The sequence below is a fragment of the Akebia trifoliata genome, chromosome 14 (genome assembly GCF_017979445.1).
Source record: "Akebia trifoliata isolate Shusen 1 chromosome 14, ASM1797944v1, whole genome shotgun sequence".
Classification (NCBI taxonomy): Eukaryota; Viridiplantae; Streptophyta; class Magnoliopsida; order Ranunculales; family Lardizabalaceae; genus Akebia; species Akebia trifoliata.
The window spans coordinates 6,577,927-6,597,774 of NC_141388.1; the positions used below are offsets into that span (position 1 = coordinate 6,577,927).

The window sequence follows — 19,848 nt, forward strand, 5'->3', positions numbered from 1 at the left end:
ATTTGAAGGAACCTCTTAATTGGATTACATGTGACATTTTCAAAGAGCTATTTCAAATTTTGATAAACATGTAAGGACGTGAAATAAATTCAAAATGCCACATGTCACGTACTGAGGAGGGTTCCTTCACATTTTGAAACGAGCTACTCGCTTCAAAGTCGGAGTCCAACTATTAGCACAAAAAGAGAGAAACAAACTCAGTTTAGTTGATGAACTCTAACCATTAAATTTGAGAATATTGCATTACGAACTATTGTCATTAATTCTTCAATCACGATCATGGTAAAATTTCTCAAATTGTACATTGTATTTGTCAAATTCTCTTTTTCAAAAAATTCTTATTTTAAATCGACAATAATACGATTTATTTTTAATATTTTTTAAAAAACTAAATAAAAAAGTAGGTTTATATAGTTAAATTAATTCTTCGATATACATAATAAAATTTCACGACGTTACAAAAATCCTCTTTGTTGGCTAGATCCACTTAAAGATTTAATAAACAGTAAGAAGTTCATGGACTCAAAAGAATGTGCTAATTGTGCTTTTGGATTTTGGGTGCAAGCCTACTTGAATAAGTTAGCAAAACATGCCTTTATACACATGGTTTCAAAACTAGTCTGAGATTGAGACGCATTGCCCGAGTCGTCTTGGTACTAGGCATGGATGAGATGGACGGACAAATCAATTTTTTGGATGAGATTTAAAACCCCACGTTCATTTTTAAAAATTTTGACAAGACGTCTCAAATGTATTGGAAAACTCGTCTGAGATGACTCAATATCTGACATAGACAAGACGAGATATGAAACCAAGTTTTAAAGCCATAAATATACATGATTTTAAAACTTGTTCAAGATATGACTCGAGTTGAGTCATTGAGAGGAGATAAGATGGTAAATGTGAACCATCCATCGCATTTGCTCATCCATTTGAGATCAACGTTGATTTGTTCAATATTTTGAAAATATGGATTAAATTTTTTATATAAATATTTATTTTCTATGCGGCACTGTTTGGATATGCAAGAATCTAATGGAACTTAAGTTATAGATTTTTGGGACAATAATGCCCACATTTTTATATTCTAAAGTGAGAGAATGATATTCTTGTACCATTAATTTTTAGGGAACGGATCAAGGGACATAAGAAAAAACATATGTAAAAATAATGTAACATTAATAAAATGTCAAAATATGGGTTAAAAATTTTGGATTGAGCTGATTTTTTGTGAAGATGATCTCTATGATGGGAAGATCATCCGAAAAAAAAAAATCAGTCAAATCTGAAACTTCTAACCCCATTAAAAGTGATTTAGAATGTGGATCGTCGATTTTTTGTCAATATTTGTAAGTCACTTTTGATGAGTTTAGAAGTTTCAGATTGAGCTGATTTTTTTTTGCGAGGATGATCTTTTCTTCGTAGTGACTATTGTTTTTACATATGTCCCCTGAACCAACCCCTAATTTTTATTTTTTATTTTTTTATAATTTAGTTAGGATGTAATAAGTAAAGTTGGGGTGCCAATAGAATTTTCTTTAAATTGAAGGGTCTAAATATTATATTCTCTTTCATGTAGGGGTATTGTAGATCGAAGAGCATGAGATCAACTCTAGATGTTGGAGTAGATGATCATTGTTGATGAGGTGGTTGTCGATAATGGCAAGTTATGTTTGAGTAATTGCGGGGTAATAAGTAAAAATTGGGGTGCCAATAGAATTTCTATCTCCCTCATTCTGTCCTCTATAAAACAACTTGGTTTCGCGCTCTCGTCGAAGACTTGAAATCAGTAAAACGAGAAGAGAAAACGCGGGAGGTGATGGACATGGATGCACCCCTCGATTTCGAGTCGGAAGATCCACTCTTCCGCCCCTCTCTTCCCACCAAAAAAAGGTTCCTAAAACCCTAACCCTTCTTTCTACTTCTCTTTCTTCAGTTGCATCCGAGAATTGTTTCCTTTAGGGTTTTTCTATTGTTGTTCTAATTGCGATTATCTGAAGGTTATGTTTTCTCCACAGATCTCATCTAAAAATCGGATAATATTTGGATAAATGATTGTAAATTATAACACAGCCATGAAATCGTGTACTTCGGTATTTCTAGTCGTATTTTCTGTGTGTGAATAATTTTAAATCACTCTGTTTTTAAAATTTATTTGATACTAGGCGAAAGTACCGAAACTCATCAAATTTAGGTTGAGTTGCAGGTGTTTGAGTGCAGTGATAAGGTGAAACAAATATTCTTCTCATTTAATTACTGGAATCCTTTGTATTTGGGGATATCGATAGAAATAGAAACCCTACAACGCGGACTATGTTAGAGTGTTAGATATGGAGCATTGCAATAAGGTGTATCTTGATGCACTAGGTTCATCAGATTATGATAAATATTATATTAGGATCAAGATTTGATTAGGATAAGATTTTATCAGATCTACTAGATTTGATAAGATTTTATCAGATCTACTAGATTTGATAAGATATGAATTTGATTATTCTGTGTTCTTTATATAAATCCTATTAGGATTCATTGTAATTCTCTAAGAGAATTAATTTAATTTCATTATTTTATATAGTATCAAAGCCTTGGTGTTCTGATCAAGCTTAATATCTTGAAGTCCTCAGATGGACGGTCTCATTGTTGCTTGTCTAGCTCAACTCAAATGGGCCTCGATTGGGCCATGAATGGTTTAGGCTAGACCAAAACCTGTCTAATTGTAATATGAAAATGAAGAAAGCCTCTATAGGTTAAGATGAACTTGATCATGTAAGATTCAGAGACTCAAAATAGATGGGGAGCTTGATCATTGGAGATTCATATGCTTTTTGGGCCAATAGGAGCTTGATCACTAAGGATTTAGGGGCTCTTGGGCCAATGAAAATTTGGGTTATATAAATCCCCATAAGTCTTTTTTGCACAAAATAGATCATTGGCCTAATCACATGGGGCTTGGCAAGCAAATGGGCTGATATGGGCAAATAGGCCAAACTTTGGGCTGGTCGAGCATCAACCATGATCGATGGTGATGATTTGTTGGCAAGAGCATGGCTTTATGATTTTGATCAGATATTGTCAGACCATGACCATTATTAGGCTGTGATTCTTTTTAGCTTGATAAACACAAAAAATAGATCATGGGAATGATTAATGATGAATATCGTGTCTACAATCTTCTTTGGTTCTGCAACTTAAGATGATCACGTATTGGTAATTTTTTTGTGCATTAACAAGTAGTTGCAATGGTCCAAGGAAGTTAAGCGATGACGGTGACCAAGATCTATGGTTTGAGGATCAATCTGAATGATCATGGCTACTATTGGATTGGTTGTGCAGATCACTTTTGTGTTGCATTCAAACTATTTGAAGAAATCCTCTTTAAGTCAAGAAGAGTAAGGATAATGTTGAACAAGTGTATCACAAGAAGTTGAAGGGGTGTTTGATGAAATGCCACTAGAAGGAGGAATAATAGATTAGGAATTTAGATGTCTCTGGTTGATGAACAATGTTGAGGGCAACATGATTATAATTGCAGCCACAGATGCACGAGGAATGAATGATGGTTCAACAAGAATCCAACAATGGCAATGAAACAAAGTACTAAGGAAAAAAAAAATGGCTGAACAGGCAGCGGTGAGGCCGCTCGTGTAAGGACTTTAAGATCTTAAGTTTGATTAGAAGACCAAGGTTCTGATACTATAAAAAAGAATGAAATTGAATGGATTCTCTTTACTGATTACAATGGACCATAATAGGGTTTATGTAGAGAATACAAAAGAATCAAATTCATATTTTATCAGATCTAGTAGACCTGATAAAATCTTATTATAATCAAATATTGATTCTAACCTAATCTTTATCATAATTTGTAGATGGATTTGGTATATCAAGATACACCTTATTACAATGCTCTATATCTAACACTCTTACATACTTAGCCTTTATAGATGAAAAGTAACTCCAGTTGGAATGTATTCATCATTAATATTATCAAGACCCTCCACTTCATCCAATCCTTCTAGTAGATATATCTGTATTTTCTTATATCAATGGCTTGAAGTGTAATGTTCAACACAATAATAACAGAACCCCTTGTCCCATCAAACTTTGATCTTGTCAATTGAAATTCGTCATGTGGGTGGCATGACCATCATATGAAATTTTAGTTTGAGGTATGGTGCGTGTTTGATCATTGGTGACCAATCTCGGTATTAGTTGTTTTGCACATCGAAATCAGGATAGTTTCTCTTCTTGTCGTTAAGTCAACCCCATTGCCTCTTGTAATGTTGAAACATCAACACCTCTGTCTTGATCTCATCTTGAAGCCCTTGAATGAACGAATTGAAAAAGGTGTTTGAATTCCTCTTGGTAACTTTACACATATCTAGAACCTTGTCATAGCTTTGTCAATATGCTATCAAGATTCTCATAATCAATATGGCTTTTGTCATTCATCACCATGTGAGATATGAGTTTATATGATTGTATCATTTAAACCAAGTTGAAGCCGCTCCGTCCATGTGGAATAAGGTAATGAAAGTCTTGCCATTGTCTGTTGCCCAATGGTATTGGAAAAAACACGCTACATTATATATGAATTCTAAGGAATCACGACTTTGAATGGGGGAAAATCAATTTGAATAAACCTTGACTGAATTTTTCCATCATTTTGCTGATCTGAATTCACTATTCTAGATTCCTCAATTCCCTTGTTACGCTCATTATTGATGGGAGGGAATCGTAGACTATATGACACTCCAGAGCTTGTTGAATCAAATTGAACCTGTTGTTCGTCGGCTCCATGGCCTCCTCCAACTTCTCCATGGTTTTCAACATTATAGTTATTCTCTTCTTTGGCATACCCAAGAAAGATTGCTCTGACACCAATTGATAAGGTCCAAACCTTGTCTAGCCCACAATTAAAGAGGGAAAGGGCTTCCTCTTTTGTAAAGACAAGATTGAAACAAATATTCTCCTCATTTTATTAATGGGTTTACTCCTTATATAAATAAAGAGTCCTTAAACTACTTGGGAATACAAATAGAAATAGAAACCTAAATCTAAATAGAAATAGAAACCTTACATGTGGTCATTGATTATCTTCAATTAGCCATGCAATAATGTTAATAGCTTGGAAAATGGACTTATATTTATCTTATATGTTGTATTTTATTTTTTTCAGGAGGAAGGTCATTGGATTGGATGATCTTCTTACTGACTTCTACAAGGAGAAAAGTAAACTTATTGAAAAGGAGTCTAAACAGGAAACTGTGCGTGAATGCTATAATTCAGATGAGGATGAAGATATAAGTCAAAAAAACAAAGAGGCTTTACTGTCCCAGTTTGTCGATGAATGTCAGAAGCAGGCAAATGGGCTTATGAATATCCAATGCTTTTCTTTTTGCCTACTCTTTTTTCCCACAAGGTGTAACTGTTGATTTGAACTTCTTGTAGGTGCAAGAAATAAAAACTGAAGATGAAATTCCTTTGTGGGGCGTTCGGCTTTTTGGACATCAGGTTTTCATTTATTGCCAAATAACCAATATGAGTGTAATCGGCATTTTGATGATTTTGTTTAAATTCCCTTAGAACAGAATAACAGATTTTTTCACATTTTTCTGAATTGTAGAAAACTCAACCGCCTCTAATTTTTCCCGAGCTTGGAAGTTGCACAATCTTCCAGTCTGTCATGAACAATGAGCTCAATTTGGTTCTTGAACTGAGTGCTGAGGAAGGTTTTAGCTTCTCTTGCCTAGTTCTCTTTGTATTTGTTTTTTGGTCAAAGGATACCGTCTTCTCTGTATCTATCAATTGCCCTGATTTTTTCTCTAATAAGCTCTCAATCATTTTACTTTTGCATTTATGAATCTATCTTGATTATGTATCTTGTATATATATACCTGTAAAACTTGTTATATCTGGTCTATAGGTGGACTGGTACCGAATCGATGATTCCATAATGGCTCATGTTATTAATGGTTTGTTGCCTTTTTTACTGTGCTATAGGTTTAAGTTTGACAATATACTTATTTTTCCAAATTGCAATTTATGCCGACTGCCAATCCAATGTAATCCTCTACCCATGCTTGGGGCTGGCATTGACACTCTAAGAACTTGCTACACGAGGCTTTCTTTTTCCTGTTATTATCTTTCTATTTTCTTTTTTGCTATGCTATATTTTTGAGGTTGACAATAAACTTAATTTTCCAAATTGCAAGAAATGGAAATTACTAAACATTTTTGTTTCCTATGAGTTATGTTTCCTATGGTATTCCTGCAGGGCAAACCTTTCTTGAGGGATTTTTGATCAATGGTTGGCTTTCACGATTGGTTTTTGTCTGTGGGTATGTGGAAAAATGTGTAGCAACTTGGACCTTTAACCTGAGTGAGTCTCTTTATCCCGAGTGAGTCTCTTTATCCCTTAATACACACCTATTATATGGTTGTATGATCTTAGATGCTATCTGTATTTTTTAATGATCAGTGTTATACTCATCAAATGAAGAGTTGAGGTCCTCTGCATGTGATTTCTTGTGCACGATTCTTCCATCTAAAACTAAGGTAATCTTCACCATCATCTTACTTGCGGATGATTATTGGAAAAGTTTGATTCGTCTGTCAAATTTTTTGACTTATTTATAATTCTCTGTATGATATGTAAAGAGAGAAATCTTATTGGTTATCATGCTTATTTAGGTCAGTCAACCTATTAGAATTGACTGGTTTCCTAGCTATGCTGATCTAAAAGGAGCTCTTGAAATCTATGGATGCCTCTTGGATTCATCAATTGATTTTTCATCCCTTTCAGAAATGGGCAATACAGGTGAGCTCCTTCATTTTTTTTCTCTGCAGGTTGTTTAGGCAACTTCATGTTACAGTTCCTTTGATAGAGAGGCCTACTCTGTCAGTCTTCTTGTTTTGATTTTTTTTTTTTTTTGCTTTTTATATTCTTTTCAAAATTTGTAAGATTTTGGGTTTCAATCATCATCTTATGTTTCATTGTATGCCCAAAATGCAGAATTATTGACCAATACTTAGGATGCTTCAATTGTAAACTTGTTTGCTTTTAATTTCTGAGTTTCAACTATAATTTATCTAAGCCACAACTTGGAGGCATTAAACATTTAAGGAAAAATATTGGTGTAGATGATAAAGCACAGTGGCCACATGTCAAAAAAAAGAAAAAAATTACAAAATCCTTCAGAGGATCATCCTACTGTTGGTGGTTTCACTTTTGAAAGACCTTTAGGCAATTCTATGCACATGTACCAGTTTTAAATTCACATTATTAGACTTTCATCTGAGGCACCTTACTCTATTAATGTTTGTAGATTCATAACTTTTATTTTGTATCGACTTAAAGCACAACAAGACTAGTTTTATCATCATTGTGCTTATGTGCTTTCTGTTGTAGTTGGGATTGAATATTATGAGAAGTGTTTGTCGACACTTATTTATATGCATCGTTGCCTAGAAATCTTTAGCATGTGCAACTTTATTTCCCAGATGTTCGTGGTTGTCTTATTTGGTGATCTTCTGATAGTATGCTCGAACTTGTCTTTTAGATTCTGATTCCAAAGGGCCACCTCAAAATATTAGATTTTGGATCAAATTTGTAGCTGCTTGTTTTCAAGAAAGGTATGTTGCAAATGGAACTAATTTTCAGAGCAACTTGTTAAGAGGTATATATCTTTTAGTGCCAATATCAGGACATGTATTCCACTTTTTTCAATTTTTTATGGGTAAGCTAGACTTGAGCCCACGACCTCAAAGTTGAGGTTGCAATATGTCATCCAATTGAGATATGGGTCTAATCCCCATGTATTCCACGTTTAATACTGGAAACAACCAATATTTATTTTTCAGGAACACCCTTAAATGGATGGACAAAGGCCAATATTTTGTTTTGTTTTGTTTGCAGAAGTGCCTGCTCTATCTTCTCAATTTCAGAGGCTGAAGAATGTCTTACTATGATTATCTGCCTCTTCTTAGATCGCCAGCTTCAAGGCCTGTCATTGCTTCTCTATGAATGTATGCTATCACTTGTTAGTTTCTTTACAGACAATGAATGGAATATCAGCTGCGCGAAAGTAGGAAAAACTCTTGCCTACAGGTTATCACAATCAACTAATCGATTAATGCATGTTAGCTTCTTTTGGCTCCACACCCATACCATAAGCAAACACAGTCAACAATTGGATTAAGGCCTACCAGAACTTCACCACAGTTCACCTTAGCTTTGGCGTTTATCTTTTTTAAAGGCTTTAATACCCATATGATCCTTTTCTGATTGTATAGTTTATACATCTTAACAATTGTTCATGAAAGTTTGTAATACTTATCTAGATAATCCTGGAAAAGGAAATGAGTTAAAACCAAAAATTCCTGAAAGTGTTTTGGAGAGTAATGACATTAATTTGCTAATATAGTTGATTTCTCGAAGTTAGTGAAGGTTTCTTTGTTTTTTTGTAAGATTGTACTCTTTTTTTTCTTCTTCTTTTTGATGACTTGGATTATTTAGAATTATCATAATGAACAAGGTGCCACCTCGGTGCAGTACCATAGACCTGAGATGAAAACCTCGCCTTCACCGTTTTACCTATCCTAAAAAAAAGAAAGGTGAAAGATAAAATGTACTTTATATCGAAGTGGCCACAGTTAGACTTTGAAATATCAATTTTCCACATCAATATATGCTCCATTGGTAATTATGCTTCATTTTGCTAGTAATTGTCAATTGATTTCTAAATAACTTGTACAAAATAATTTCTTACTTGCACATTTTTCTTTTGCTGGAGATCATCTAATATATGCAACTGCATGATCGATTTTGCTGCTTGCGTATGAAACATTAACCATAGTGGAGTGCAAATATCAGACTAGTACTATTCGTCATTTATCATTATCAAAGCGTTATACTAAAGATTTGGGTTTGGCTATCAAGCTAGTAACATTTCTGTGGGTAATGTTAATGGTGCTTGAAACATCAATACTAGTGATTTGCAAACTTCTCACCACTATCTACAGGATAACAACTCCTTGTCCAGATTCCTGACCCTCATTAAGTCTTTGGTTGATGGAAGGGTCACCCATTGATTACAATTATGTGATATGTTTGAGTATTTACCAACATTTTCTATGACATTTATGGCTTTCCTCCATGATTGCCCTTTCTCTTTTAGTTTTTATTGATCTATCTTGTTGAAATTGCAGAACACAGAAAGATTTGAACTGCTTGAGGCTTGTGGAGTGCATTTCAGGAGTTGACACTCGCAGCAAGCAGCTAAGAAGTGAAGTGGCCTTTCAAATACTATTAAATTGCTTTGATATAAAGGTAGCCTGCCTCCTGTCTTTCATTTTGCTGATACACATAAATTCCATAAGATTTGTCAATGTAAATGCTGTGTCCTGGGCAGTTCTCAATCTTTTTAATAATTCTACTTGAGCTCTACGTCTCAGGTGCAGTATCACTGCTCACGAAATTATGATAATGAACTTTTTGTCATGAAGGTTTTATGCTTGAAACTCTTAAGAGCCTGATTTATAGATCTCTGTACAGAAGCAGATGCTTCTGATTGTTATTTGTTTGATATTCTTAGCTTCCATATAAAAATCTTTAATATTTGTAACAGTGAGTAGGAATCGTTTCTAATTCTAACTAGAAGCCCAAGATTCATCAGTAGTTTTTGAAGTTACCTTTATTGTTTAAGATGCTTGATTAGATAAGTACTTGGGGCGTGCAGAACTTGTAACAGTGAGCGGGTGTCATTTCTAACTGAAAAGTGTGTGTGTGTGTGTGTTATATGAACTAAAGGACCAGCTATCTATATGGACCACATCTCCCTGTGTCACTCAAAAACATAACTAGGTGGCCACATAGATGTAGGGAATCAAATTTTATGATTCACAATTTTTTTTTTTTGGTTCGTAAAAGCCATTTTTTCACTGTTGGATCTAATATTTAAATTTGGGAGTTCAGTACGTCCATTTTTGAAGTTTAGATCCTGCCCCAAAAAAGCTTTTTTTTTTTTGGCAAATCCAATCTAGACTACAAAATCTGTGGGGATGAGGTGGCATTTGGCCTATGTGGCTGTCCGCATGGACCAAATGGGAGGCTCGGCCCAGGCCCTATTCTAAATTGAATGGGTACACCGTCTCTTTTCGCTCTTGTTTTGGTCTATCAACAAAATTAATCTGATTACAATACCTGTTTATGTATATCTTCAATGACAAGATTGAACAATTAAACAACATCATTGGAGTGAAATTGCCTTCATTAAGACTACTTTTTCGAAGATTGGCATATTTTTCAGTTAAAAGTCATTAGAGGAGAAAGACAACTTTATCCTGTCTAAACATCAAAAGCCCCAGTGGCATCTGCCAAGACACACTCATAAGCGTTCTATCAACTGCTAAGAGATCTGTAAACATGAAAGGAATATCTATTGACATGAACACATGTTTTTCAGCAAAAGAATTAGTGGCCATTCAGGACGCAAGCCCATCTTCAATGCCAGCTTACTTGATATTTATATTTTTCTATTTTTCATTGCAGGTTTCTGATGTAGAGGAAATCCTTAGGTTGCTCATATCAATCAATGTAAAGGATAAAAGTTGTGATTTTTTCTTGATGTACATTTATTTAGTTCTGACTGAGAATTGGCTCATCTCGAATCCTCTACTAGAAGAGAAACCTCTGGTTCTTGAAATGTGGGGTGTCTATCTTCGGAATTGTTCGTGTCAAGTTGCCAGCACAGATATGAGGTCTTATGCATCAAAGGTGTGGGGAACTCACTTGCATTATCTATGTATAGTTTGCGTGGTCCATTCTATAAACTCTTAGTTTTACCCTGCAGGTTCGTAATAAAGCTTCATATCTTCTACAAAGCACTGTCCACGGAAAGGATTTTGATTAGAGTTCATGCCCTTGTCCCAAACTGTAAGTTAATGGCTTTATATCTTTTAAATGAGCTCTCTTCTGGTGGGGGTGGGGTGGGGGGGAAAGAGAATGAAGCACTCAACTATAAAAGCTTGGAGAGGGGTTGGAATGATGCATGAGGCAAGGCGCTTGATTGGCCAATGCTTCAAGGTGTAAAGTGTAAGCCTTTACACACAATTATATTTTTAAATAAATAATACAAGATATAAAATGACTAATATTAAACAATTGAAAAATTATGATAGCTACCATATATTCCCAATTATCAAATCCACCAAGGAATTCCAAGTACTAATCCATTACAATAAATAATAATATAAAATATTATTATTTTATATTTAATAATGGGCAAGAGTTAAGGATTTAAGATTCTCTGTCAGGTCCTTCCATAAGTGGCTCATTCCTTTTGCAAAGCGAGCCATCTTGGGATCCATCATTTGGTTCAAGTCAGTTTCCTCCTAATCTTTTTTTTTGTTTGGTTGGTTTCCCTCGGAAGGATTCTTACAATGGATAACTTGATTGCTCGGGGTTGGATCACTCCCAATTGTTGTCCCCTTTGTTTGAGCGAAGGGGAATCTGTTGATCATATTTTAATTCATTGCTCATTTTCTTATAATATCTGGTCAACTTTCCTTGGTCTATTCCATATTAATTGGGTCTTTCCTCGTAAGTTCTCCTCGTTGTTAGAAGAGTGGATCAGTAATGCTATCCACACCAGAAAACGTTTCCTGTGGGCTATGCTACCCTCGGCTATTGCTTGGGGGGTTTGGAACGAGAGAAATAACAGGTTGTTCAATAGTAAGATTAGAAGCTCTCATGCAAGTTTCTTGGAGATCTTGGGCTTTTTATACCTTTGGTCTAAGCAGAACATAGAGTTCGTGAGGATTTCTTTTGATGACTTTGTTTTTAGATGGAACTCTTTATGTAACCACCGATGTTGTAGGTTCTTTTTCTTTGCTGTTCTTTGTGAGGCTTTCTCGGCCTCCTTGTAAATTGTTTTTCCTTTTTTTTTTCAATATATTATACTTATAAAAAAAAATAATAATTGAATAGTTGAAAGTTTCTATAGTAGATAATCTATTTTATGTTTATTGTAAAAATTCTAACTAAATATTTTTTAAATAACTCCTTTTATATAATATTAAATACTACCAAAACTTATTTATGAATCAAATCAACTAAACAAGTTTCTTTGCATGCGACAAAGAAATGGTAGCAAACATGAAATTCATAAAATCTTCCTTAATTAATAAAATAAGAAATAAAGAAGTTTTTTTTTTTTTTTAAATGAAAAATTTTATTTAAAAAGAAAAAAAAATGTGAGGCGTAAGCCTCAGCCAAAAGGCATATACCTCATGCACGCCTTAGACTAAGGTGTATGCCTTTTTCGGCCTTCTGGTTTGAGGCATAAACCTTAGTTGTTTCAACCTTACGCCTCAGAGTGTTTTTTACGAGCCTCATTGCGAGGCGTGCCTCAAGTCGTATCATACGCCTTTAAAAACATTGGTTCTCTTTCCATTCCTCATGACAAGGATCAGGGCCCGTACTGTCTGCTCTACCCTTTTTGATCTGCTAAACCAATCCCTACACATTTGGATGGAAGCTGGCATTGACTTTTTGGGGGGGGGATCCTTGCATGCGTGGGTGCATGAGCTATTATTTCTTAGTTGGCTTTTGGTTGTGAGCAGACTTTTTATCAACTGGGGAAGCTTGGTTAGAGTCCAATTGCTCGTTTGAGTATATCAATACATTTGCAATTTTCTTACCCTTCACTCTTAAAACAAGGATTATTATGTAAGTATCGGGTGTGCATCACGAACACTTTAATTTTTGGCTTATGGTTTTAAAATTGATAAAAGGTTTAGAAAGAATTAGAAGTCTGAAAACCAAATGATGATATATACTATATTTTTGAGTTGGAATTTCTTGTGTTTGTGTATACCTGTATCCACTTCTGTTTGTGCATGTTTTATGAAATACCAGGACTATACGTGTAAAGAAGTGTTATTTTGTTTGGGAATTGATATATTTGCCTTGAAGACACTACAACTGATTCTGTGTCCATCACAAATGGTGCATTCCACTTCCGTAGCTCGAACCTTTCAATATAATCACATACTTTTGAGCTGTAAATAAAGATATGGACTACGATTCAAAAGACGTGTCTTATAGATTGCAAAATTAAGATCAATTTATTTATGTGATTTTCGACTGTGCAATACAAAACTGAGTTCATCTCATAAGCATTTACACCATATGGTAGAGAACTTGAGATCATAATGAGATAGTTACGGAGGATATCACACAGTTTCTCTTTCTAGAATGACTCAATTTATATTTTTTTGGGGACTGCAGATACTTTTTATCTTGACTGATGGCATTGATTGTGACCCAAGATGGAGAAGCTAGTTGGACCTGCCAAGTTGGATAGAAGTTCATATTAAGATGGCTTAGACACCAGTTTGAGGTGAACATTACTGGTTGTGGCTGCTTCATGTTGCTGTTTTGTCAAGATGAACGAACCTGCTTTTTTGAGAAAAATGGTTCCCGTTGTTTTGATCTAATACGTATATCTTGTAAATGATATTTATCTTTTGGAGCCTTCCAACGCTTTTATCAAGTTTTGATCAGTTTGCTCTATTTTCTAAAGGATACTTTCTCCATGTCATTGGAGATAAAAAAGTAAGTTTATTGTTTTTATAATGTAATCTGGACCTGTTTCAAGTTTTAGGGATGAGATTTTTGGATCATTCCATCATATATGATACTAAGAAAACTTGAAAAACATTCATATCTGACACATTGTGTTTTTGAATTGTGGAGGAAGTTGACAACTACAGTTCCAGCTCCAGTAGTTGCATGTCATCTCTGCTTCTGCTTCCTCCATGAGAGTGTTTTGTGGTACCCTTATTTTTTTTTCGGTGAAAATAAAAGAGACCCCTTAAGTTTTGAATTTGATGACATATCCCTTGACTTTTGTCTTTCATGAGAGATTAAGGATAATATTTAAAAATGGCCGAAACATCTTTATCTTAAAATCACATTGTGTTTTTACAATTGGTCGAGGACGGGACTTCTATGTAACAAACGTACTTCGTTGCAGGCACTTCGATTCGAACCTAACCAGTTCATCTCTCTTTGGAGTCCTAATATACTATCATGCTTTGCAGTTAAAGTTTGTGGTGACCCAATAAGATAACTGTAAAACCAGGAATTGAGATTTGCTGTTAATGAAAAAAATGTGCTAAGCTACCAAACCAATGGCATGATGCCACATGCATTGAATGGGCGATTAAGATTTTACTTTTTACACTTTGATAGAATTGAATGTTGAGCAGTGAGAAAGCACCATGTTTATAAATTGAACGTTGTTAAATAGAGAGATGAGGTTGTTGAGGTCGATCAATGAAAAGGAATCCTGAGGGGTTGGCTTAATGGTAATTTCAAATCCAATTAGCGGTGAGAGTCCGTAGGTTGTGTTCAATACCCAGTATGCGCAATGGCTCCTCAAGGCCACCCCTGAGGGTGTACCCTCACTTATCTGGTGCCTGTGATGTGTAGGCGTTGCACATGCCCGGGAAGGGACTTTGGACCCTAGACCCATATGCCTTGGTCCAGACCTTGGCTCCCCTGATCCCACTAGTTGAACATAAGTTCGGACACCATCATTAACCAAAAAAAGAGTAAAAAAATTAGGAAATATAAAATTAAAACGATTACATTGGCATCCCAATTAGAAGAAATATTAAAGTTAAAAGGGTAAATTCTCTAATAATTACCTAAAATTTTAAAAATACTGAAAGTGGTATATGTGTTGACACAATTATCACGTAATATTAACAAAATGTTATCAAATTGTCAATATTGCGTGATGACTTTATCAATATTAACAATATTTCGAAAATAGCGAAAACTTTTGTAATTATTTGAAAAATCCTAAAAGAATGGAAAAAACAAAAAAAAAGATATGGATAAAGATAATATAACAGAGATGAATTTCGAAAGGAGATGAAGAAGTAGGATTCGTTTGGTGAACGTTGTGACGAACCTAACGCATTGATTTTGAGGCGTAGATTGGAAGAGTTGGATGTGATAAAGTAAAATAAAGATCGAAGTCATTCATCAGTGTGGCTTGGGTTCACTTTTGTAAAGAGAGAATCTATTCTATATGGTGAGACCGGTATTTCACTTTAGGCTCGGAGGTTTTTCATATTTAAACTAGGTTCGGCTAAGGTTACAAAATTTGCTTCGAGTAGCCGTTGGGCTACCGAGCCTCCAAACTTTACTACTTTGCCCTTGCCCCGCTTTTCCTCCTTTTCAAAACAACACTTTAATTTCTCGCAGGAGTTGATATAGTAGCTGCCGTTAATTTCACACACACACACACAGAGTAGGGTTTTATGTTCTTCTCCCATCATGGAAGGGTTTTACGTTCTCGATTCTGAGAATTGTGGACTTGGAGGTATCAATTTAACCCTAATTGTCTTTGATTTGGCTTAATTCATTTCTTTTCTCTTCCAATTTTTTTGGGTTTGGGATTTCTGAATCTTCTGAGTTGCGTAAAACCTTCCGAGGGGATTCTTTCTTTCATTTTTCCTTATTAAATTACGATTAACCATCACCGGATTTATAGGTTTCATATCCGCTAAGTAATTCGTTTTTCTTGACCCATTTTTCTAGGGTTTGTAATTGAACTTCATTTACTGATTACCCACTAGTGTTAGTGTTAGGGTTAGGGTTTTGATTTGTTTGAATGACTATGTGATTGGGGGTCTGATTATCAGGGAAGATGAATGGAGAGAGACTTTCAAAGAAGCCTTCTTTGGGGGGTGTTGTTAGGAAGAGACTCTCAGATATAACCAATTCACAGCAGCAACCCAAATCCCCAATTCAAGATGAAAAGCCAAGACCCATTTCGTTCACTACCAAAGACTACATTGAACAGCTCCACAAGGTATTGCTCTACTAGGTTTTAGTTTTCAAACAATTTTCTTCTTTCTTGCAGTTTATTTATTTATTTATTTTTGCGTACTTCTGTTATCTCTTCTAAAAATGTGATTTCAGGAAAACGCGGTGCTTGTGAGGCTTCTTGCAGAGAGAAAGTATCTTTTTACTTTTATTTTTATGATCAATTTGTTTCAGCTTGTCTTATATTAACCCTAAATTGGCAAATCAATTATTGTAGTATGTTCTGAGGAATTTTATTAATGTTGGCCGACAGTAAAATAATTGAACTGACGGGGGCCGAGTTGGGAAAAATTAGAATCAATTTGCAGAAAGAGCAGCAACGGAATTGGCAACTTGCCCAAGCGCACACCCAAATTTTAGCGGTCCGTTGGCTTTACCCTTCTTAGTCATCAGTTGTTTTTCTTTTGCTCTTGTATATATATAGTTTCTTTCTTAATAACAATTTGGTTATCGATTAAGAAAATATTAATTACATTTATCTGGTTTTGCAGGAACTCAATGTAGGTAAAGACAGGGTAAGATTTTTAAGACACCCAAGTCGCTTAAACATTGAAATCCTCTAGTTTGTGAATGTTCCCACTAAACCCACTATCTTGCATTAGCTTTGTAGATCCATAATTTGGTAAGTTTTATTTACAGCTAAAAGTTATGCATCATGAGCTCGGATGTAAGGTAGCTTTGCTTTCAGCAAAGAATTTGGAATTGCAGGTCAGTTTTTTCTTTTTTCCAACCAATATCATATTCGTTAATTATAAGCCTTGAGGGATATTACCTGTATACAATGGTCTTATTTACTGATAGACACTTGTTTCATAGGAGAAAATGAAGAAAACACCATGTCAAAAGACTGCCACTGAAGTATTTTATCGAAACTCTTTAATCATTTATGTTAAATATAAATAGTTAAGACTGCTAACTAAACCTTTTTTTACTGTTCTCGACTAAAGGAACGAACAGAGAAGTGTGAGGAAGAGATTAAAGGGGAAGCTTTACTAGGCCATGTTGATATTAAAACATGTAAACCCAATAGGAGGCGACAATCACGAAGTCAATGTAATTGCCGGAATCCTGAACCTGATTTTACTGTCATAAAACATTTGACTCTTTTTCGTATCTTGTGTTTCTTATAACCAAAAGTTGTTATTAAAATGACTTTGCAGCACTGGGGGGGTCTTCTTCCGTGACAGAACAAGTGGCAATGAAGGAGAAGACAAGCAACAAAAGGTTTGTGTGTTGTGTAACACGGTGCATGTTTAAGTTATAGACTGAGTGTTGTTTATTATTGTTTCTTTTAAAGTAAATTCATGACTAACATATATTCATTTTTGCTTTTTAATTTTCGATCAAAAGTCATTGTGTGCCAAGGCACTTTTCTAAGGTCAAATCTGAACAACCAGAACCTACTGATGAGAAGGCTGACAATAAAAGGTTTGTTTGCATGTTTTATAACATAATGGATGTTTTAGTTATAGTGAGTATCATAATTTCCATTTATTTACAAATGTATTCATAACAAACAAATCTACACTTTTTTCTTTTGTTTGATTAGGCTTTGTTTGCGAAGGCAATCTGCCAGGTTTAAGTCTGAACAACCAAAACCCACTGAAGATTTGTTTGAGATAGAAGAAGCCACATTTCCAATCCGTCAATTGCTTGATGAACCAATGACAACCACAAAAGAATGGAGGGAAGGAAAGAGTACCCTGAGGTGTGAAACTCCAGAACTAAGAAGATCATCAATTGCAAGGCCCACCCGTAGAGCAGCAGAGAAAGTTGAGTCTTACAAGGAATTGCCACTAAATGTTAAAATGCGGAGAGGCGATTGAGTGGAATCTTTTGAAAACTAACCCAACATGTTGAAGAGCTGCAACTTTTCCTATAGCCTTGTATGACTGTGCCCTGTGCACCATAGAGCAGCCGAGAAAGTTGAGTCTTACAAGGAAGTGCCACTAAACATTAAAATGTGGAGAGGCGATTGAGTGGAATCTTTTGAAAACTTACCCTGTCGTGTTGAAGAGCTGCAACTTTTCCTATAGCCTTGTATGACTGTGCCCTGTGTGACATTATTGTTTCCTATATTTCTTGTTCCTTTTTGTTTGGATCCATGTAATTGTCAGCTAATCACTGTGTAACTAAGACATCATCTCATTCTTCCTTCATCACCTGTGGGTGATGTTTGGAGAAATGTTTGACAGATCATTAATCTTTTTTACATTGTTGCAAGGAATCTTTAATAGCAATGAGTTTCTCGTTTCCTTCGGTCCTTCCCTTTCCAGATAATGTAACATAAAGGTATGAATCTAATTGTGCAAAGGAGTAACTAAGTTTTCTGTTCAATTAGGAGAGAAAAAATTATAATTTGAGAGAACAAATCTATATTTGTTTACTCCATAGATGAAGTAATTAACAGTTCAGGGACTTTAGAATAAGTAGAAACTAGGTATAGTAGTTTGTTGGCCACTTTAGTAATGGCACCCATAGAGAGGAATGGACAATAATAAAATTAAATATCTCTTAGAAGTCGTGTTCGTTGCTTTGACTCAATTATTTTTTTTTATAAGGATGAAGAGATTAACGACGATAGTAATCCATAGAATTAGATTTCGATGATTAAAGTACAAGTATGTTTTGAAACTGTTATTGTGATTAATAAAATCTCAACAAAAAATAAAGGAATTTTTTTTCTAAGATGGTAATAAAATCGGTTATGTTTTCCGAAGTTGGATGTTGGGTGATGAAGAAAGAGTGGTAGAGATGAGATTTTTGTTTGAGATGGATTAGCGAAAAAAATTTAAGAAAGATAAAATCAGAAATAAATACCTTTGAAAATGTACTGATCTGAATAGGTGATATACAGCCCCAATTAGAAGAATTGTGAAGTGTGCAAGTTAAATATGTAAAAGGAGGAGAGGAAGTCATTGGCCACTAGAGCAGATATGGATACACTCGAATTAAGAGAGGTTATGAGTTAATCCTCACAAAAAATCAGCCCATTCCAATACCTCTAACACCATCAAAAGTGGTTTACAAATTAACGGTCCACGATCCTTCAACTTGTAAACAACTTTTGATAGGATTAAAAGTTTTAGAACGGGCTGATTTTTTGTAAACCACCATTGATGGGGCTTTGACCCAAATATTTTTCTATGATTCTTGGATTCTCATTTTGGACCAGTAAAATAATTTAAATTGGTATAAAATGCACGTCAAGAAGCGGAGGGCTTGAACTCCATTGGTGGTCACTACTTGTGATTTACCCCAGTACACTTGGTACATGTGAAAGGGGTGACGTGCATGGCCGTGGGATTAATTGAATGCTCTAAGAGGCCCAGACATCTAAGGTATAAAAAATAATCAGTTTAAAAGGATTTATTAAGATATTTATATTTATATAGTTGTTTACTAGTCATAAAAACGTATTCTTACATGGATAACAAATAAATTGTTGTGCGTAAGTGTAACAAGAGTAAATATAAAATGAGCAAAACTAACACACAAGATTTACGTGCTTTGGCAAATTGCCTACGTCCATGAAGGAGAGGGAGAAAAATCCACCATCAACGATAAAGATTATAGACTCTCTATCCACAGCTGCAAGGAACCTCACAAAGCAAAAAATAATAATGAAACTCTACTCGAAAATACAATATATTTCAGCCGAGCTCACACCGCATCGGGAAAGGTCCCTTTTGATACCGCCTTGCCTCTTGAAGGCCAAGTCCAATATGAACACTAGACATCTAACAACATAAATCATTAAAATAGTTAATTAATTTTATATCAAAAAATACCAAACTCAGTTGGCTTGGAAAAGTCATCTTGGACAGTCATTTTGATGGATGATTTACATTGACTGTCTCGGCCAAATGCCATCAAGGCTAGGATGACTCGCCCAAGTCATCTTGGTCTCTGACGAGTTTTTAAAACCATGGGTGGGCACGCAT

The 19,848-nt window shown here is 35.0% G+C and overlaps 2 protein-coding genes across 3 annotated transcripts; both read left to right on the forward strand.

Moving 5' to 3' along the window:
- The first annotated feature begins 1,750 nt into the window (after positions 1–1,750).
- On the forward strand, positions 1,751–13,666 carry LOC147385864 (actin protein 2/3 complex subunit-like protein). The gene is made up of 13 exons (XM_086423651.1): positions 1,751–1,893; positions 5,180–5,363; positions 5,452–5,514; positions 5,627–5,732; positions 6,278–6,382; positions 6,482–6,558; positions 6,694–6,820; positions 7,563–7,635; positions 7,919–8,110; positions 9,211–9,331; positions 10,553–10,777; positions 10,854–10,936; positions 13,292–13,666. Exons 1-12 carry the CDS (start codon positions 1,820–1,822, stop codon positions 10,911–10,913), a joined length of 1,407 nt encoding a protein of 468 aa, XP_086279777.1. The 5' UTR covers positions 1,751–1,819; the 3' UTR covers positions 10,914–10,936; positions 13,292–13,666.
- A 1,488-nt stretch (positions 13,667–15,154) lies between these two features.
- LOC147385865 (uncharacterized) lies at positions 15,155–18,168 on the forward strand. 2 transcript variants are annotated; one of them, XM_086421997.1, is made up of 11 exons: positions 15,165–15,398; positions 15,721–15,890; positions 16,001–16,038; positions 16,158–16,266; positions 16,396–16,419; positions 16,544–16,612; positions 16,721–16,762; positions 16,852–16,957; positions 17,065–17,128; positions 17,255–17,332; positions 17,454–18,168. In XM_086421997.1, exons 1-11 carry the CDS (start codon positions 15,353–15,355, stop codon positions 17,728–17,730), a joined length of 1,023 nt encoding a protein of 340 aa, XP_086278123.1. In that variant the 5' UTR covers positions 15,165–15,352; the 3' UTR covers positions 17,731–18,168. The 2 variants fall into 2 exon arrangements, with proteins under 2 accessions (XP_086278125.1, XP_086278123.1); XM_086421999.1 differs by lacking the exon at positions 16,721–16,762 and having other exon boundaries at positions 15,155–15,398.
- Positions 18,169–19,848: the final 1,680 nt, after the last annotated feature.